General features: G+C 40.1%; 1 protein-coding gene across 1 annotated transcript in view; it reads left to right on the top strand.

Moving 5' to 3' along the window:
• armh3 (armadillo like helical domain containing 3) overlaps positions 1–20,411 on the top strand; it is a 36,854-nt gene extending 16,443 nt beyond the window's left edge. The window contains exons 18-26 of the mRNA XM_050044806.1: positions 1,123–1,192; positions 1,823–1,883; positions 1,977–2,065; positions 5,443–5,525; positions 5,859–5,985; positions 7,680–7,755; positions 10,295–10,373; positions 16,392–16,508; positions 19,195–20,411. Coding sequence (XP_049900763.1) covers positions 1,123–1,192; positions 1,823–1,883; positions 1,977–2,065; positions 5,443–5,525; positions 5,859–5,985; positions 7,680–7,755; positions 10,295–10,373; positions 16,392–16,508; positions 19,195–19,287 — 795 coding nt within the window. The 3' untranslated portion in view covers positions 19,288–20,411. The remainder of the gene's footprint in view (positions 1–1,122; positions 1,193–1,822; positions 1,884–1,976; positions 2,066–5,442; positions 5,526–5,858; positions 5,986–7,679; positions 7,756–10,294; positions 10,374–16,391; positions 16,509–19,194) is intronic.
• Positions 20,412–22,189: the final 1,778 nt, after the last annotated feature.

Consider the following 22,189-nt stretch of genomic DNA (forward strand, 5'->3'; position numbering starts at 1 on the left):
ACTTACTCCCTAAGACTTCAAAAAGACATATTTACTAAAAGGTGGAGCGCTGTCATGGGCATACTATGATAATGAGGAATGCCTGTATACATTCCAAATTGAATCTATGTCATTAATCTGATACTTTTTATTTATTTACTCAATTTTATTTATTATCTTTTTTTCTCTCTTTTTTTTTCTTTTCTTCTTCTTCCCCCCCATTTTATTTATTTTTATTTATTCAATTATCTTTTCAATGTTTTCTACTATTACAGTCGTGGGTGCTTTTGTTGTGTCCCAATTGTCATTATGTTAGTACTACTGTATATTGAAAGTTTGTTTTGAGAAAACAGCAGATATGATGAATATGTCTCTGTATGTATGATTATATGTGAAACTGAAATAAAAATTAAGTTCAAAATAAAGAAAAAGGGTTTACAAAATTGCACAATTGGCCAAATATTAGCAATAAATATGTTGTCTTGTACAGTATTTCTTATTTAAATTGTCATATTTGTTTCTAAGATGTTGGAAGGAGCCTGAAACTGTGGAGGGAACAAATGATGGAAATTGTGAAAAGATGCTCCTAAGATTGAATTAAACAAATTATATGTGCAAAGAACAATGGGGCAACTTCAGTGGGTAAATAGCCGGAGGGAGCAACCTAACCTTGACAAGAGTCTAATGGTTTGGTTCAGTATATCTGTAACTGTTGGCATGTACTAATGCCCACCATATTAATGTAACCAAATATCTGCCTTTCTTTCATCAGTGTCTGTTTGGTTACTTCCCTCACTTTTATTTTATTTTTATTTTATTTATGTATTTAAAAAAAAATAATAATAATAATAATTTTTATTTATATATATATTTTTATTTATTTTGATATTCTTTTTTTTTAATAAAACTTTTATTATTTTTTAATTTATACATTTTATTCTATTTATTATTTGGATATTCTTTTTTATACATTTTTTATAAAAAATATTTTTATTTATAATTTTTTATTGTATGCATTTTTTTAAAATAAAAATTTAATTAAAAAATACTTTAACTTATAAAATTGTCATCACTAGCATGTGCACTATAATATATTTATGCATAGTTACATACTGCATATTTAAAATTTGTGTTTTCTTTCAGCCCATGAGGCACAGAAAAAAAGCAGTGGACAAGAACATCCCTTCACGGCCGCTGGTGTGTGCTGTTCTAGGTATGAGGAACATTTATAATTATTGTTTATTTATATAAACCCAAACTGGCTGTCACTCGGATTTTTGATATTTTTGAAAGCTACTTAGTTATCACTTCTGATTTACCTCTCAAGTAATTTCCCATAGTTTCCAGCTACAAACCAGATGTTTATGAAGGTTAGAACATTCACCAGACTACAATCACAGCTGTCAGAGTAATGTATGGATTTTCTTTTTGCCTGTTCTTCATCCGTTATTCAAGGTTGTACAGCCAGCAGTGCCTGTGTACTTAAATGACTCTCAAAAGGTTTATAAAAAAACATTTTTTACAGATGTCGTTGATTCACATTATAGATCATGTTTAATTGCTGGGCATTTCCCTTCTACTTGGTGAGAGGTGTTTTTTCCTGACATGTTTACTGGTAGTTTTTCCCCCCAGATAGCTTTGTTTGTTTTTGTTTTACTGCCTCTCATGCAGTAACTTTTACTACCTAGAAAGAAGACGCATTGATCTTGTTCTCTTTGACTTTGCCTTGATGTTGCATTATTGCAGCCGATATGATATTTGAGTGTTTGTGCAATTTAGTCTTCTGTTTGTGTCCTTCTCACAGTGATTTTTTTCCTGTCTTTGTTTGTTTTCTTTTGTTTAGATCTGATGGTGGAGTTTATTGTCACTCATATGATGAAGGATTTTCCCATGGATTTATACTTGTGAGGACACACAGACATCACACACACATGTTCCTAGTCTCACCCACACACCAGCTCCGTCACCACAGTTTGATGTGTTTGTTTCCTGTGCAGGCGCTGTGTGCAGATCATCCACAAACTCTTGTGCTATCAGAAGAAGTGCAGAATAAGGTTACACTACACCTGGAGAGAGCTCTGGTCAGGTAAAGACACCTCACTTTTTCTTATGCTTCATTTAGAAAACCCCCCCCCCCAAAAAAACAGAATAAGAGCGTAGGCAGGAACTTTTCCCAGGGGACTCAGAAACTTTGGAGGAACTTAAGAACTTGACCTGCATTTTGAGCGGAGGAACAGGAGCTAATATTTATTCCTGTACGATAGTTCCAGGTAAAAATGTTCCTGCTGTGGGGGCACTACTTTCCAACTACAAATTGAGTACTGCTTCATTTGAAAAACAAGGAAGTGCTTGTGTATGTTAGGATGAGAGGTGGTTATTTTCTGTTATTTATTCATTTTAAAAACAAAATTATGCTCTGTTGTGGGTTTCCTAACCTGATTAAAAAAGAACCAGAGAAAGAGAGGGAGAATGCGAACAAGCTGACAACATGGGTGAATGACAGGGAACTAATGACTAAAGGAGAGAAATAAAACCTAACTTGGTTATAGTTTCACTCTGGTTTCGTTGTAAAACAGATATAAACCATCAATACTCAGCAGGTCATCTAACCTGGATCCGATGCTCTTAAATTTTCAGTCTCCTTTTCCTCTTTTCATTTATTCATTGAATGCACCTGAACTCTGGTGGTCCCCTGACCTTTTCTCTAGCGCTACCTGCAGGTCCAGCTGGTGAAACATGTTAGAGACATTCATGCCACCGTCAGGGTGACTTATAATCACTTTGATTATCTGGATAACTTAACAAGCATGTAGGTGTTTCTTGTGGCCCCTGGTTTTAGTTATTTCAGCTTTGTTTCAGAGACGTCATGTTTAGTCTGTCATTTTGGGGTGGTGGACCAGTCTAAATATGACAGTACCCATGATCCTTGGGTGTCTTTGGCAAGTCAAGAAAGAAAAAAGATTCCTGCACACTGTTGCCAAACTTGCAAAATATTCTTTTGGCAACAAAAGACTGCCCCATCTTATTTAATCTGCAATTTTTTCTGTCATTTTTCTCAACACAGTAACCTTTAGCATCAACAGTTGGGTGATTCATGTTTCATGCTGCAGTGCCAATTTGGGACTCTTGGTCAATTTCTCCTGCAAAGTTTTTCTGTCCACAGGCTTGTACCTTAGTCTTTTTATCAAGGAACCAAATATTCTCTAACACAGTTGTTTATCTTTTGTTGTGATGATATAATCGGGAGAGTTTTATGTTGATCCAGTGTTGTTTATTAAATAGGGATGATGAATAAAGGTGATGAAGGAGACTCCGCTGACACCGTCTTGCTTGTATACAGAAAAGGTTTATTACAAGAAGTACAGCATCAAATCAAGCACCTAGGATTGCCTGAAGAGGGTTCGAAGCTAATATGAACTGCTCTGAAAAACAGCCCCAAAAACCCTGCTTATATAGACTTGGTTGTTTTTGTGAAATGTGAGACAAAGTAAAACAGACGACAGAGAGACACCCTAGTTGGACTTCACCAATCCTTGACCTGGGCCATAAATACCTTCTTGACCCTGACCATATATACTTCTGGACCCTGGGCCCCTAACTGGTCATCTGTTCCAAGGCTTCAGAGTAGATCTTCATATACTACACCAGGCTGTAGAAGTGCTACATCTGTCAAATACTTTGTCAGTGGGAACACACACTTTGCAACTATATTTTACCCACAGAGTTGCCAGCATGGCTGTAGACTCTTGATATATGGCAAACATTTTTTTGGAAGAAATGTTTCTATTCTTGAGTTTGTGTCGTAGCAATAGCATTAAGTAGCTTCTTATGGTTTCATAATGATTGAAGTCAATTCTCACAGGCACACCCTACTTTAAGATATACTGTATATAGTAGTTGTGAACCCCTCGGCTATATTGTTCAGAGAAAATTACAGATCCATCTGCTACTTCAGCACCACAGACAGTTCCATGGACTTATCAATACACAGCACACTTACAGGCAACTGATATTTTAAAGCCATGGTTGGGGCAACAGATTCTAACTTGGATCAGTGAGTCAAACAGACTAGACTAACATTCAATTAAACAACCCCTCTGCCTCTTCACTCTCTCTGCTATTAGGGGGCGGAGGAGCATGGCAGGTTAACAAGCGGCATGCATTTTGATCATTTTGCTAACAAGGGGGATGATGTCCCTCCTCTTCCCTCCTCAAATTGCGTACTGATGTGAAACCCACTGGTTTTTAGCTGCCCGTGCAAAGGAAAGGGTTCAAGTCTGCCCGTTCTTGAATGAAAGCTCTGTTTTTGATATACATTTTTCTCTCTTTAGAACACGCCATGTGAAAGTAGTTTTCTCTGACTCTCTTTTTTTCTCCCCTGTTTGTGTATCTCGCTAACTGACTCACATTGCTAAAGTAGTGCTACAAATGCTGTGCAGGTTAAAATAGAAACACCCCGTCAAATTTTGATAATTATCAATAATTTATTGGTTGTAGGTCTGGACCCAGACCACAGTTCATCTGTAAGTGATCTTGAGTGGGATGGAGAGAGATGGGACGTTAACAAGTGTGACACATTTAGGTCATTTTGCTAACAAGGGGGATCGCGTCCCCCCTCAAATTGCCCACTGGTTGTAACTGTACTTTATATGTAAAATGGGAGAATTGAAGGTATACTTTTTTTAAGCTTCTGCTGATTTATGTGATAAATTTGGAAGTTTTTTGACAGGACATGTTTACAGCCTAATTTTTGAAATGAAGATTCAGAACCCCACATATGATTTAAATCTTAAAAATGTTTGATTTGCTGGGCGTCACCTTAAGAGTTGAGTGCTTTTGCAAAACAAAGCCATTTCCCTCCGAAGTCATTGAGCCTGTTGTTTTGGAAATGTATTGCATCATTGAGATTGGATAATGAGTCTCTAAAGAAAGCACAATCCATCCTGGTGGCCTTGTTTTCAGCCCGGTCAACACACAATAGGATAACATTTCAGCTTGTAATGGCCCCATCGCAACTGTGTCTCATTAGAATACAGATTCCTTTAATCAGACCAATAATCAGCTTAATTCCCCGAGTAACACTGACCCTCTCCTCCTGGTGGTGATAATAGCATACCATGAAATAAGACTGGAGAGAAAAAAATGAGCTAAATTAAAGCAATAGATGTGTTTATCTTCTTTCAGCGTGTTGTTGTGCCAGCCTTGGTTGGAGCTTTTTAAATGCTTTTTTTGTGTGCGCTCACATTTTGTTTCTTCTTCTGGGTTTTGTTTCCCTCTATTAAAGCTTGTGAAAGGACTTGATTTGGTGTTGAAAGGTTTCCCCCCCTCCTGTGTTTCCATTATCTTCCTTAATAAAGAAGCTCACTGAGGAAAGCAGACTGTTGCCATATGCCTCTGCTGCTAGACGACTATCAGCACTCCAGATTATTTCATTAATTTTTGTGCATGTCTTCCTCTGCACAGCTCTCATCAACCTGCTCAAGTTCCTGCTGTCAAATGAGACAACACTGCTGGCCAAGCACAACATCTTTTATCTGGCCTTGCTGGTGAGCAACACACACACACACACACACACACACACACACACACACACACACAAACTGATAACACGCCGACAGCAGCTTGACAGAGTACAGTCCACAATGGAAATGAGTTTCACAGGAAGTGTGTATGATCTTGTAGTAAGAGAAGAGCCAGATGCTGTGTCAGTGGTACTGCTTGCAGCCCAGCTGTGACTGAAATCACACACAAGAGTATGAACTTCTTTTTATTAGTGTGTCTGAGGAGGTAAATGAGGCCCAACAGGCTGTGTATGCAGAAACATCCTTTATGTTTGAGAGTGAATGTGTGGGCCAACTCATGTGTGTCTCCTCATCCAGGTAGTGAACCTTTTCAACATGTTCATAACATACGGTGACACGTTCCTGCCCACCTCCAACAGCTACGATGAGCTGTACTATGAAATCGTACGAATGCACCAGGTCTTCGACAACCTCTACTGTATGGGTATGTTAGTAGAAACTTCAGGGTTTAACCTGACTCATTGTATATTCTGATATAAAAAGTTACTCAAATAATTGCCAAGTCCGAAATAATAGGCATCACGAAATGTCATGGGAGGTGTAATTACATGTTACTTGGCACAGCTTTGAATAGTCAACTATTCAGTAATCACAGGAGCCTGATTTGTCTGCCAGTCTCACAGTGAAATGGTGGGAAAGTGGTGGAAAAATATGAGGGTGCTGAATGTCTAATTTTACATAGAATTGCTCGGTTTATCTCAATAAATCATGATGTATAACGTCTTTGTCATGAATGTATTAATCAGAACACTCGTATAAGAACGTAGCACGAGCAGAGTGCTGAATATTTCTTGAATATATGAATGATTCCTTGTCAAAATCAGCAGTGGGAGGCACATAGAAACAGCTGTTTGTGGCTTGTAGCTCTCTTGTTTACTGTCCCCTCTCTGTTGTTTTTCTTCTGTCTGTGGATTGTTATAATGGAGGGGATGGAATTAGGGCAAAAAGTTCTATTTACTACATGTTCTGTCTGTCTGTCTGTCGAACTCCTCCGCTCCATTTCAATACTGTGAACAGCACCCCACCTCAACCCAACAAGCAGCACAGGATGGAACATGTCCTATTATAAAATAAATTCCTATGCCAAGCAAAGAAGACAACTGTTTAGTCAGCTATTGAAGTTGTTTTGTCTGGTGAGAAAAGAAAAACATGATTTGATGAACCATTGACAATAGGAAACACTTTGGATTTGACTATGTAAATTTGTAGTCGGGGACACACGTACCTGTTGTAGTTTAAGTCACTGATGAATTTCAGTGTTGTCACTTTGCAGTTTTTAACCAATCAATGTTGAGCTACCACTGACAAAACTTTACACATTCAAGTGTTCTACATGGTTCCCACGGTCATGGAAAACCTGGAAAAATCATGGAATTCCACAGTCTTGTAGTCGCAAATTTACTTTCTGTAGCTGCCGACGTAAAGTAGCTCTAATATGCAGCGGTGCATGACAGTGTTTTGCTCACCATCATGTACATTTTCTCCCCGCATTCTGTCTCTACCTCCATGTATGCTGGCTAGCTGGAATTATGTTTGAATAGAATTTGAATCTGATATGTTTGAATAACACTGCAGGAAAAATGGGGCAAGAAAAATAATTCTGTGACAGTGTGATTTGACATGTTTTCATAACTATGCCCCCACTGATACTTTAAAATGTGCCACATTAAAGTGGAGCAATTGACATGGGCAGCCTAGGGCAAACAGTTGTCACTTGGAGTGCCAGTGTGGACTTTGGTTTTGCTTTAACTGTTCTGAAAGTAGAGCGTGGTAGTTTGAAGGTACAAAGCACTCTTTTTTTATTTTTATTTTTTAACAAATCAACCAACTGGCCAACCAAACTGTGAGGTGTCACTTCCCCCACTCTGGGAGCTCTACTGCTCTGTGTCTGCAGACCACCTATGATAATATAATGAACATTTGGAGTAAAGTCTTGTTTGTTTCATACATTGTAATGGGTCATGTAAATTTGGTTATGGGTCCTTGAAAAGTCAGGGAAAAGTTTTAAACATTTGTAGGAACTGTGGTTCTAGCCTTCCCTTATTGCCCTAAATGTGACAGATGAAAAGAGATGTCACAGTACGTGTGCATCTAACTTTGTCTTTCTCTGCCTCCCAGTTCTGAGAGTATCAACCAACACGGGCCAGTGGAAGGAGGCAGCCAGCAAAGTCACGCATGCCCTTGTCAATGTTCGGTAAAAACACACACACACACACACACACACACTCACACACTCTTTCAACACACAAATACTGTATCCTAAGAAGGAGAAAAGAGTCATATTGGATTGAAGGGAATCACAAATAAGAATGTGATGGAGAAAGGTCAAAATAAAGTGAATGAAGTTAAGTCTTTGGAGCTGTAATTTAGGTTCTCCATCCCCAGCCTATTCCCCTCCCTCCACTTCCTCCCCAGGCCCCTCTATTCAGTCATATTTAAGCCTTTATCTCCTCCACCCTGCTCCACTCCACATACACACTCTATTTGATCTCTCTCTTTCCTCCTCCATCGTCTCTGAGGAGTTGATCCGCTGAGGTCACCCTGGCTTGGAGGCCCCTGAGGGCACCCATACCAGTGGGATACTCCCCAAGGATTCACCCACTACACCGGGCTCCTGATGGAGCTGACTCCACTGCTTGCATAGGCAGTCACAAGGGCTGAAGGGAGGGCGGGGAAGAGGAAGATTAAATGAGTAATACTTGAAAGAATAGATGAATAAATGAATGAATCAGAGAGGAATGGTGTTGAAATTAACTCAAATGAAGGGACCAATTCCATTTCACTCCCATCAGTTCATTCCTCCATACGCTGGCTTCCCACACGTAAACGACAACTGAATTACCACAACGGAGAATTCTCAGAATTTTTGTCACTATAATTTATTTGATATATGATGTACTCTAAGCCAGTTCAAAATAAGCCATTTCATCTCTCGGCTGTGCTTATTGCATCAGCTTATATCTGAGCTATAAAGCAGTTTATTTCATGGAAATGAATGCTAATGCTGGAGAAGATTGCCTCTGAATTTACATCTGAAATTCCCTGGTGTGCTCACACAATAAGAAGGAGGCATTGAGGTGGAATTGAATGGGAGTGAATAGAAGGTAGTTTTGGTGTTAAACAGCCTCTCTGTAACTCGGGTGTTTAGAACTTTGCTTGTCAAATATCTTGTAAAAATTACCAGCTATAGACCTTCACACCTTGAATATTGTTTTGTTATTGGTTTGCACCTAATCTAGAAGTTAAACAGCCTCTCTAGAAAGCCACACACACATTAAAGACCCCTGTCACCACATGCCTTTGTGTATTTGTGTTCTGGGGCTGTTTTTCATGGTTTGGGGTCGGAGCCTCACTCCAGCTGAACTTTTATTTCCAGTCTTTTGAAATCCCAATATAATAATATTTTAGACTACATCCACACTAAACCATCTAATTCTCATTACAGATTTTTATGTAGCTGTTGTCAGACAAAGACACAAAACTGAAATAAGGATGTGAATACGGCTTATAAACACTGTTGGGATGAACTGGAACGCAGACTGTGAGGCCTTATCGGCCAACATGGCCAACATCACTAATGCTCTTGTGGCTAAAATGGAGAAAATCCCTGCAGTCAGGTTCCAAAATCTGGTCTTAAGTCTTCCCAAAAGACGATTAATACTCATGGTTTTGGAATGAAATTTTTAACAATTGCATATGTCTGTAATGTTCGGGTGTGCACGTAGTGTTGGCAGTGTAGTATACGTCCCATTCTTGGACTTTAAAGATCCCCTCCACTCAAAAACATGTCCCCTGTAGTGTCTGACCTTGACTATACTGACTTGTATCTATGCCAAGTTTTTCACTAGAGACACATTCCTTACATTCCTCTACTGAAGGGGGTGATGTCTGTGCACTTCTCTAAAATCTGAGATCCAAACGGGACAGGATAGATTTGGTACATCACTGATTCAAAAGTCAGTCACTGTCTAATATGCAAATGCCAAACCTGAAACCTCCAGTGCAGAGCTGACTTGTCAGTACAGAGAGCAGAGTTTACATTAGCATAGTGAAAGTTTTGACAGCAAACATGGTAGAGTGTGCTGTTATTGGATGTAAACCGGACCAATGTGAACACATGGCATCACTGAAGCAGATACTATTGTATGTTTCACAGTTGCTAACACAAACAACATAACTACACTTACCATTCTATTATGTTCGCTAGATGCCAATTAAGGTGCACAACAGACTCCTCATCCAAGTGAAACGAATCATTTCATGAGGGCTATGATGCTCAAAAAAATTTTATCCAGTGATTTACAGACCTCTCTATCGCCATGTAAGTCAATGGGAAAAAGTCTTTTTGGGCCATGGGACATGACATGATGGTGTAATTACACTGTTTGGCCACTACGAAAATTTGTTTCAAAGCCTGACACACTTCCTGGGGACCAGGTGTGACTGAGACTCAAACGTGTGGCTGAATCTCTCTGATGTTTAACGCTAACCATCTTGATGCACACTGCGCACTGGTCAGCCTAGTTCTAGTAGCTATGGTGGGTGAGGCGGAGGCCAGATCCAGAATTTCTTAATGAGAGAGAAATAGTAACTCTGTGTGTTCAGGCCCTTTTCATAGTTCTTTAAACTTAATTAACCATGTTTAACGAAATAAGACCCATAGCAGAGTATTTCTACACTTTAAAGTGTTTCGAAGGGGAGAAAAACTCTGCTGTTTGTGTTTTGTCTTCCAGGGCCATCATCAACCATTTTAACCCCAAGATTGAGTCGTACGCTGCTGTGAACCACATCTCCCAGCTGTCAGAAGAACAGGTAAGCACAGCATGCCTTTTATTCTGCACGCTGACTAAAAGTTGCACGTAAATAAAAACAAACTTCAGCAGCATCTCTGGGCCATTTGGGCGAAACTCCACTGAAACATCACTCTTGTCATTTCAAAAGTAAATCTTATGAATTTTTTAGTGCACAATGGAAAAACATTCAGTACTTTGAAAGTGTTTGAGACGGGCCTCACTGCATTTTATTTTGAAAGAATGCCTATTCATCAAGAAGTAGTTACAGTGATGTGGCAGAGATGGATGACTCAGACATGGCTTATTGGGATGAGATACCTAGACGAGCAGTTGTTATCACACACCACTGAGCTTAAAACTCATCGTGGCTGATTCACTGCGCACAGTTCAGGCAGCCGGGGGGACCCTGTGTACAACAAATATGAAGCTTTTTACACTGTACACAACAGATGGTGACATACACACGTCAGGTCCATTCCAACAGCTTTAATAATTTTCTCCTAAACACCCTTTACTGTACTTTTAAAGGAAACATCCCATTTTTTAATTCTGATTATAGATTCATGTATTTGAAATACAGTAAATGTCACAGTGTCTCTGATGTCTGCGGCCTACTTCTCTGCAAACACAAACACTGAGTGAAATTAAGTCAATAAGCAACTGGACAACTTCTGAAACACTGAGTTAGTCCTTCATCATTACAGGAAAAACTTAAGTCTGTAAGGAGGCTGAACTTCCCTGATACGAGCGCTTTGAGCTTCACTTAAGACTTTATCACTTACGTCAAATCGGTGAGGATAGGAAAACAGCCAGAAGAGTCCTTTTTTTTTACAAGCTGATAAGAGAGTGATGGATTTGGTCATTATTCTCCCCAATTACCTCTCTGCTTTTATCTGCCAGATTTATTCACAACAAAGAGGGAAGGCAGAAGTTGGCTTTGGTGTGTATGAGCAGACAGTGATATGAACATAACTCTCGTTAGATAAAGTAACTTTGTTTTTGATCATTGGTAGTTTTGAGCAGACGTCTGTAACATTAGTAGTCGGGTCTGTGTATCATTGTCAGCTTATGTTTTGCGAATACAAAAGTTGTGGTGTTTTTTGTCCGTCTGAGGCCTGTACCTTGAAGCAGGATTTGGAGAAACAGAGCTTCTAACAAACAAATCATTTACACACTAAATGCATGAGATGTTAGCAGGATTTTAACTCATGCAAAGTTTATTTTAGTCCACAGTGATTGTGTTGCTATTTTTACAATCTGAAACCATCACTGCAGCTCAGAATAATATGAGACATCTGTGTGATGAGAACTAGGAAAAAAGCTAATATTTTATTAGAAAAATAATCTTCACACTGTTAAATGGCTGCAGTTATTATAAATGCAACATTCGGTCAGATAGACCTCATCAGTCATTAACTAGGCTACTCTTCCAACCTTTACTTCGATAGCAAAAACAGTCATTACTTTTAAGTGTTTTATATGATATATCCATTATCATACAACTAAATAGCAAAAAATACTCTATACTAATGTCACATATAGACCTACAAGTAATTAAAGACTCAGCTGGCAGTGAATTTTTATCGTATTTTCTATGTTTCTACATTTTCTGTTTTAAGATTAGAGTATTGTTTACATCCCATGCCACTGATATTTTACTGTCTCACAGTCCCAGACACTTTCAGTACCATGTCAACTCATATTATATGAAACAGCCTACTTCATTCAACACCAAAACCCCATCATAGCAGATAGTATTGTATGTTTCGCAACCATTTACCTTGTGTCAGCCACAGCTAGTTAGCCTATAAGCTAACAAACAGCATAAACAAATAAAAGATGCTAACGCTACGACGCTTAACTTTCTGATACGTCTGCTAGCTGCTGATTTTTGTGCACAGCAGACTCCTCATCTGAGTCTGGGTCCGATGAGGTTAAAATGGCTGAATCTCTCCGATGTTTCCTCTACATGCTAGCGTTAGCCATCTTTATGCGCACTTCTCTGTCACCAGTGGGCAAGGCAGAGACCAGATCCAGAATTTCTCAATGAGGGAATTTCTTTCTGCTTTTTCATTAACTTTGTAAAATATTAACCATAGCAGAGTATTATTATATACTTGCATCTGGAGCATAGACTGTATAATCAAGATGGACGACATGACAGCTCCCCCAAAAGAGAAGCCAAAACATCTTGATTGTCCTCTGGCCAGATCCAGAGTTTCTTAATGAGGGAGAGGGAGTAGATGTTCTCTGTGCCCCTTTTGAAAGTTTTTATGCCTGCGCATCAGCAGAGCTGTGGTTGGAGAAATTTTGATTTCAAGTTCTCTGCACGTCAGTATATGCATCTGTGAACGCGATACCTCAAGAATCCCCCGAGGGAATTTCCTCAAATTTGGCACAAACATCTGGTTGGACTCAAGAATATATTGATTAGATTTTAATGGTCAAAGTCAAAGTTCGCTGTGACCTCGCACAACATGTTTCTGGCCATAACTCAAGAGTTCATATGCTAATTATAGCAAAACTTCACACGAATGTTGAATATTAAAATGATGAAGTGATGACATTTTATATCCAAAAGGTCAAAGGTCAGCTTCACTGTGACATCATAATGTTCTGCAAAAATACTTTAATGGCCATTACTCAAGGTCATATCTCAGGAACAGAAGGAGGAGACATTTGGTTGGATACTGAGTTGATGACACTAATCTGTGCTGATTGTATAGATCCTCTGTGCTGCCAGGTTGAAGATGTGTGTGACGTATCCACGTTTTAGAATTTGTAGCGTCTTTGCAGCATCATTCATAGCCTATTTGAAACATTGTCCAATTTTATGGCTACATATGAGTCTGGACAGACATGGATGTAAACTCTAACTGCAACATGACTGATTCGTGGGGGCATACAACAGCAAGGTGGTACTCATAGCTTTTAAATGTAATGTGGGAAAACCATGTCAACAAAATATTAGTTTAAGTATATACTTTAAGACATGTCTGTAAGGGCACTTAAGGATAAATTCATGATTAGACCAGAGACATAGAATCTGTCATATTAACAGTATTTCATCGAAGTTCTTGTTTTTTCTGCTCCTAGAAATAATAAAAAACAGTCCCTCTGGGAGACCTTTGGTGGCTCAGGGTGTGAGGTGCAGATCATTGAACACAATGTTTGTGTCCAACTGCTCTCTACTCTCATTTCCTGTCATCTCCCCACTGTCATCTGCAAACAAATGACTCCCAAAATACACCTTTAAATAAACAGTCCTTTTGAAGCACTGAAAAAAAATCATAAAATGTAGGTCGGATTTTCAGAGAGAGAATTGAGTGAACCGTATCAAGAGCTTTCAACTGAACAAAAGGCAAGTTTCATTTTAGCTCAGGCTGAAGAAAATAATGCTCACAGCAAATGGACACAAAAGGTAAAGACTGGTGTAAATTCATCCCAAAAAATACCCTGTTGCGTCTTGCATCCCAGTGATGAGCAGAGTGCACGCAAGCCCGTATTATGGACAGAATGGAGGTAGAGTTTAAACTCTGATCCATTTGAGGGACATTAAGGTTGTCACTTGTTCAGATGAAGCTCTTTGTTTTTCTCCTGTGTGCCTCTCTCCTCATCTTTAAATGAAGTGTGCAACCTTGCATTTCTTTTGACACACAGTGCGCAACACACGTGCAGTAACACAGTAACCACCTGCACTCCCGCCTGCAGCGTCTTCATTCCCCATAGTGACACGAGAAGATGGATGGCCTCCAGAAACAAGCTGCATTGAAATGAGCTGCTGTACTCTCTGTCTGTCTGTCTCTCACAAACAATACAATATTAGTCAAGACACACTTCAGCGCACACGCAGGACTTCTTTTGTACCCGTGCTTCAAGATAAACACGACGACAACTGCGTGCGCACAATCATATCTGCTTAGTGATGCAGAAAGTAGCTCAGCTGAGACGACTGTGTGCGAGCAAAATGCTGAACCAAACACTTATCATCCCTGTCTTTGGAAAACAGCATGTGGTAAAGGTTACATTTTTTCTCTGTCTTCTCTTGACTTTTCTTTAATCCTCCATTTACTTTATTTTTTATTTTTTTGCATCTAACCAGTTTGTCACAGCTCATGCGTACTCCCCCTCCTCCTTCCGTCTTTTCCATTCACCACCAGTGAGAAAAAAACACACACATTAGTTGAGGTTACCATTCAAACCTACCTCCACATTTCCACAGAGAGAGGAGGGTGATGGAGAGCTGTGAGGGAGAAGGAGGCAGAGAGAGAGATATGGGTATGAATTTTTCATCAGTATACCATCAGAGGTTGAAATAAAAACAACAGCACTTTTTTTTCCCTGAGCGGAGCTGTAGATTTATTAGACGAAAATGAAAGGACAAAGAATGTTTTCCCCTCTATTAATAAATTTGAAAATGATGAATTCAGCTGTACAGTAGATATATACTGCCAGAGCTAAAGGAGAATGTGTACGTGTTGCGTGTGACTACTGGTAGGTTAACATCTTTGTGTTAATGCGGATAAAAACTGGACTTGCTTGAGAGGAGCGTGTTGATAGAGCTTCTCTGGGAAGCATGACAAAGTGCGGCTCATGCATCTCATTGTGAATGTTTCATGCTGTGTGGAGTGTTGCAGGGACATTAATAAAATAATGAAAAAGGTCTGCTTAGGGGCTATTTCACGGCTGAATGGGGGGATGGCAGGGGTGGAAGTGTGGAGAATCTCTGCATAATTACCTCTGATTTCAGCTCACCTTCTTATCTCAGCTGGACTCTACTTCAGGCATATGTGTCCTGTGCACTTATTACCATGGTATTCAGTCACTCACTCACCATACTGCACATGCTTGATTGTATTCGTACTGTGACCTTAAAATGATGAAGTGAGTCCTTGCTGAAGCAAAAATGCCCTCATTGTGAAAGTCTGTAAAGGCTCAGACACACCAAACCAACAGCAAAAAACTAATGGCGAAGAGAGGCCGACTTACGTTGCCTCATGTCGCCTGTGTCTCGGCCAGAAAGTTGCACTGGAACACACCGGCCAACTAGCATGCACTTAGTGCACCTGCGTTAGAGGAAACAACTCTCCATAGTACCTGGTGGCAGTTGTCTGTATACGTCATTAAAAAAGAGAAACCAGAAGACAGATAGGATGGATTCAAGATGCTAGTTAGCCAGTTAGTACATTAACAACACAGCCCAATGCTAAAAAAATAAAACTTATCTTTCATAACAAGTTTGTTTTGATCTCACGCCCTCTTTACTTTAGCCATTTGTTTACTTTCCTCACTTCTGTTTCTCTTCTTGGGCACTAAACTGAGCTGCCAATCAGAGTGACTTCACTCACTGATGGGTTCTGCTGGGTCCGACGCCATTTCAACATGCTGAATTGGCGGAAAATCAGCTGACAAAGACCAACTACTGCCAATGATGCAGGACATGGCACAAAAACTAGGCCAACAGACGCTCACCAACGGTCTAAGATTGACCGATGGCTGACCCTCAGCTTGTTGTGCCTGGGTCCTAAAGTCTTAACTAAATCTCATTGGTACTTACTGTAAGAGACACAAACAGCGGCTCAATTTTATAACGGATTCAAGACCAGCCTGCTCATCTGAGGATTAAAAACGTCATTAAATGTCCACTGTAAGATAAACCTAACAGAGTTGTAGCTAATGGTGGACAATTTTGTGGAGATACGGGACAAAACAAGCAAAAAAGCAAAAGAAAATGCTGAAAAAAAATCCATCACAGAGGACAGATGTGTCCCTTTATCCAAACAACCAGTCACATCCATGGTAATAGAGTTGACCCAGACAGTCAGCACTGGAAATAACATGTAAAGGAACCAGATGGAACCAGATCATGATCCCTCATGAATAAAGATGTTGTAATTAAGTATTAAACACTAATTAATATTTGACTGTTTGCTGACTATTCAACTCAAGTGTTCACTGTGTGATGCCTTAACCATTCTGTATTATGGAGTTAAGCAACACGTTCATTTCCTGTTTCCGTCATCTGTCACCCTGCTAGGTGTTGGAGGTGGTTCGGTCCAACTACGACACACTGACGCTCAAACTGCAGGATGGTTTGGACCAGTTTGAGAGGTACTCGGAGCAGCCCAAAGAGGCTGCCTTCTTCAAGGAGCTGGTAAGTCTGAGGCAGCAGCGTATTGTGGGTGTTGAGGGTTTAATGTGGTCTACTGAGACTCAAGTTCTTCCCCAAACTGAACCCTGCCTTCTCTGCAGTGTCACACCACATAAAGTCAGACTCACTCCCCACTTTGGAGGATGCTCTGTGTTAAAAGGGAGGGTATAAATTATTAGGACCTTACTTTTTTTAAAAGGAGACAAATTGTCTTTTTACTCAGATTTTATGTCCCTACACACCTCAAAGCAGTTGTGTGTCCTGCAAGGTCTTTTTGCAAAGTTGACAGCTGAGAAAATGCTTCCCGTAATAGACTTTAAACAGAAATTACCACCAGAGTCCCCCCCTGAGTAAGTAAAGAAAAAAAAAGTTAATCTTTGCAAATTAGATTTTTAAATCCAAATTTTAACCTGGACTTGTTTAATAACGGTGGATTATTTTCACATTTTCTTTTAAATAGTGAAACACATTTAACACATTTAAATTCTCAGTATGTAATTTCTGCGGCTAAGGGTCTCTCAATCAAAACAATAACAAAAGACCCGACTTTCATTACGTCGTCAAGTAGCGTAGGGATCATGGGAGTTGTTGTTTTTATTGTTGAACAACCCCCATTGCTGATGAAAGTCTATTTGAGGTGACTCAGGCAGACATCATGTTCACGTTTGGTTAGCTTGTAAGTTTGCACTTTATGGCAACAGCTTCAACGACAGAATGCGCAGTCGGCATTAAATACTTGTGCTCCATCATGAGTGAGCAATACAAACAGTAGTAAACAATAGAGGGGCTCGCAACTTCCTTCCTCACTCGTATTATGTCACGAATCATCTGGTGTTCCTCATGTTTAATCAGAAGTTAGAGCACTAGAGTGTGTAAAGTTTAGGCTGTAAGATAACCACTGACCGGTGACCAAATGAAATAAACCATTACCGTAAATCAGTGCTTCCCAACTGGTCCAGCCACAGGGTCCAGATTTCTCCTTAGTCATTAATTCAAGGTCCACAAAGTTTAATATGTTCTGTGTCAGACTTGGATTTGGCAATGCCGTCGAGCTAGTTTGCTGTCTCCGTTAAGTAGCTGTCTGTTATTCACTCACTCTACAACAGGAAACAGCACTTCAGAATAAAAGCTAGTGCTGGAAATTCACTGTATTTCAAAATAGAGTATGTTTTCTATAAACTTGACACATTCACAAGTCACCTGCGGTCCATTCAGAATGGACTCGCGACCCACCATTTGGGAACCACTGCCTTACATGAAGTTAGATTTTACTCGGTTTGAACATTGTAGGAAACATTTGAGATAATTAAATATATAACGCAACAAAATCTATAACATAGGTCAAGTCAGTTTTAGACATTTAAATGTGGGAATGTTACCTAATAGACCTTTAACAAAACATGAACCAGTTACAGTGAGGTATAGATGAGAAGGTAAAACGTGAAATAGAATCAGGAGGTACGATTGCAAATTAGGGGGACAGAGTTGTCTTGCCTTTAAGCTGACAGCAGAGGTAGTATGAGTGCCCAATCACATCCATGTGAAAGCGTCAGCCAACGGGATGAGTAAGACGGTTTAACAACATGTTATACAAGTGACCCACTGCTGGGAGATTTAGGGGTTGTACACATGGCACAAATTCATTGTCTTCAGTGTGGACTCGTGGCAGGCACGCTCAAACACCAGAGCAACGACGTTGTGACGCGCACGCATTCCCAAGCGCATACTTTTCAGAGCGTGAAGGCTGTGCTCCGAGGTAAACCAAGTTCAACTTTTGGAAGGCAGCAGCGCGTATCATGTGACGAGGAACAACCAATCACAGCCGACAAATATCTTTCCCTTCTTCCGTAAGTATCAGTCTGTGGTAACTATGGAAAGCTGATCATTTTGGTGCAGAGCTGCCAGAGCTTTACATCTGTCCCATAGGTATAGGACGATAGGCCCACACACTTATAAACAGCACCTGGAATAAAATCAGCTTTGCACTCAGTATTTCAGGTAAATTGGCTATGATACGGTGCTTGTTAAGGTTGCTTAGCAACTGCAGACACAACCTGCAACGGTGCTCGTGAAAGCTGGCTCAAAAAAGGCACAAGTGTAGCACCAAGCGCCCAATCTTGCGTTTTCCAGGCGGTTAAAGACGCGGCATGTGTACAGGTCCATAGAGGCAGCTGGTAACACTTAGCATTTAAGGTCCAGGAGCTCCTTATTCTCTGCGCAGAGGAGGAATTTAGCCGGTTATTGCCATGTTATCTCATTGTTATTGTTTAGAAAGTGCTGCCGACACTTGTGCTAATTGTCACACTAGAGGCTGATACTGTTGTGTTGCACCTCCCGCTTGTCACACCTCTTTATCTTTGGGAATTCTATCTAAAATCACACTCTGTGGTGGCAGTAGGCTGCTATTGTGTGGCTGTGTATAAGAAAGCAAAGCTGACGTAATGACATGTCTTCGTTGTGGCCCTATCGCAAAATCCATGTGTAAAACAGGCTTGGGATAACCTCCTTATCCTCCTTGGGACAAATAAACTGGCCTTCATGTGTGAAATTGGTGGATTGCTCCTTTAATTAATATGCGCGTGTGTATGGGTACGAGACAAGTTAAACTCAGTGTACTGACAAAGTGCAGTTTCCTCAGTTTGGCGTCTGTTTGACCTGGTAATAAATGTCCCTCTCCGTCTGTCTGCAGGTGCGCTCCATCAGCCTGAATGTGAGGAAGAATGTCTCTCTGAACACACTGAGTCAGGACGTCCTGCTCAAAGAGTTTTCCACCATCTCCTGAGACACACACACACATCCAGCCTCCTCCTCCCTTCAGACGGACATACACTGTACATTTGTGTGCTTGTGGACATGTACACTTACCTTAATACAAACACCAAGTACAATCCCTGATTGTTCTTTCCATGATTCGTCTCGAGTCCTCATCCTCCGCCTCCCGCGAACTGAACAGTGGAAACAGAGACGGACATGCTGACAGGCTGGATGCACCTAAAGGAAAGACCTGAGAACTCTCCGGACTAGCTCCCTTTGTGGTCGTTCGCATGTGTGTGTGATAACTTAAGGAAGTGCCCGTATTGCACTGGTTCTTGGTGTGCAATCTGCAGTATTGGCCGGACTGTTAACTGACACATGAAAGTTTAGATTTAATTGAAATCAAGTATTTTTAACTCAGATGTTCATCTCAAACTTTTCTGTCACTGATGATGTTGTAAGTAGCTTTCACAGTACAGACTTATGATTTATCTCTCCAATAAATATTTCAGAAGATGTAGGCTTTGAGTGCAACATGTCATTCCTAACAGCATCAGTAATCGTGACCCTGAGCCTTTTTCGATTTGAATCTTACTGTAAATCCTCTTAGAGCATTAATGCTTTCTTTGCAGATGAGTACTTGTTGTGGGAATGTTAATTTAAAACATTTCTCTCAGTGTTCGAAACAAACTTATAAGTGATTTGTATTTCCATGTTTGCTAAGGGGTAGATTATTTTGAGCTGTAGTTAAGTTGAGAATGCTCTGAAGTGATGAAACCCCTTTTTTTATTGTTGCAAATCTTTTGCTTTTGAACAAAGCCATGACTAACATTCACCACTGCACGTCACACAAGTCATCATCTCATGAATCTGAATGTGTTGGGTGGTTAGAGTAGAAGGCAAACTGTTGGAACAAAGGTTAAATGTTATGATCCATTTCAGTGTTGCTGGTGTGTCTCTGGCACATGAAGTCACTGTAGTGATAAAAAACATCCCGGCTCGTTCTCATCCAGAACATTTGAAATGATTTGACTGGAAGCAGATCTTAATTATGCAATTTCTTCTTCACGTGTAGGGTCTTGTTTCTTTCATCTTTAACTCCTGTAGGTATATTTATGTTCCTTTTTTAAATAAAGGTTGGTTTCCTACTACTTAACTAGTGCTTCCTCCTTTGACTATTTAGGCTAGAGACATTTAAAAAAAAAACTTCTTTCAGTTCTTTGTAAATGAGCTTTGCAGTGCCCATGTCAGCTCGACCTACACACAAACACGCACGCACACTCACATTGTCCTCTGCTGACACTGTCGGCCGATTCTGAGTCTGATACATTGGCCTTCAGTTGGAGACCTAATTTCTCACCCCCCACATACGGCACAAGTGAAATATGAGTTTTCCTCTCATGAATATGGTCTTTAATAACAAATGTTTTTGTCTTGAATCATTTTTAACTTCTTGTTTCATGTTGAGCATTAATGAACTGTAAGTTTGAACTCAGTGTAAAAGGTTAGCAGCTTATACTCAGTGGATTCAGTGTGTTTGGGTGAGTTTCGAGAAGTGTCATTAAAATGTTAAAAGGTACACCTGGGTTGAAAACAATTATTCAACATCAGAAAAACATAATAAAATATATTAAATTTAAAGATGCATGAATAGATTTTTTGGCCACTTGGGGGCAGCAGAATAAGATGTGAACACAAAGTTAGCAAAATGCTCTTTAATACATCCAACAGATACAATGCAACATAATCATCGGAAGTTGTCCCCCTATCTATCTGATGTAGTCCAATATTGACTCTCCAACAACTCCTGAAATACCTGCTGATGTGTTTTTTTCGTGGCATTTTTGTCCTTTTTTGACAGAGGACAGGGTAGAAATAGGGGAGAGAGAGGGGTATGACATGCGCTGTAACCCTGTAACCACTGAGCTACAAAGGTACTCTCTACCTGTAAATGTCTTAGGCCTAGTTCACATGGACATGGGTATTTTTGAAAAGAGGTTTTTTTCCTGTCTTTGTTCTCAAAAACAAAATTCCAGTCCACAAACAATGGTATAAAAAAATCACTGAAGTGCCGTCAAGAGCATGCCAAACCAACACGCAGCCATATAGCCCTAATCCTTATAAAGCCATACAAAGAAGAGGAAGAAGAAGAAGGAGATGTTGGCAAATCAGAAACCTGAAAAAAAACAATTACCATAATGCTACCCAGAGCAGTGACCTCCATACAGGCCTCCAGGAATACAGCTCAGCCTTGCAGCCAATTTTTCCCAGTGGCCACTCGCGGTATTGCAGGAAAAAAAATCCCCTGTGGCCCAAAAAGCATTTCCCCATTGGCCACCGTTATAAAAGACATGTCAAAACAAGGTCAATATTATTACTCTTTCTATTATGAATTGTAGGTCCCTGGAGGTTTTATATTTGTAACACTTTACTTAAACTGAGAAAAGCGATTTAAAACTCTGTGATGTCATCACAATGTAAAGTCTATGAGCTGAACAGGAACTCGTGGCCGGGGCCAGCAGGAAAAACACTACTGTACATACTCAACTTCATTAGAATAAATAGGCAGCATCTTGGGGTCAGGTTGTGGATTCTGATGCCCCTTTTCCTGATTTTATTTGAAAGGGTAATTTTTCATTAAAGTGGAAACATGTAGAAAGTCCTGATAGCAAGGTCAGAGCCTGGGGCAACCTCTAGCTCACCAAATAGAGTGTGCACCCCATGTAGGCTGAGCCCTCTGCTGCAGCACAGGCTCAGCTTCAACCTGTGGCTCTTTGCTGCATGTTATTCCCACTCTCTCTTATATTTCCTGTCTCTCTTCAGCTAGACTGTCATTAAAGGCAAAACTGCCCCAAAAATAATGTTAAAAGCAAGGTTAGAGCCAGCACTCTTTTGGACATGGCATTGCGCGAAATTTCACCTCATTTGTG

This window comes from Epinephelus moara, chromosome 5 (assembly GCF_006386435.1).
Source record: "Epinephelus moara isolate mb chromosome 5, YSFRI_EMoa_1.0, whole genome shotgun sequence".
Lineage (NCBI taxonomy): Eukaryota > Metazoa > Chordata > Actinopteri > Perciformes > Serranidae > Epinephelus > Epinephelus moara.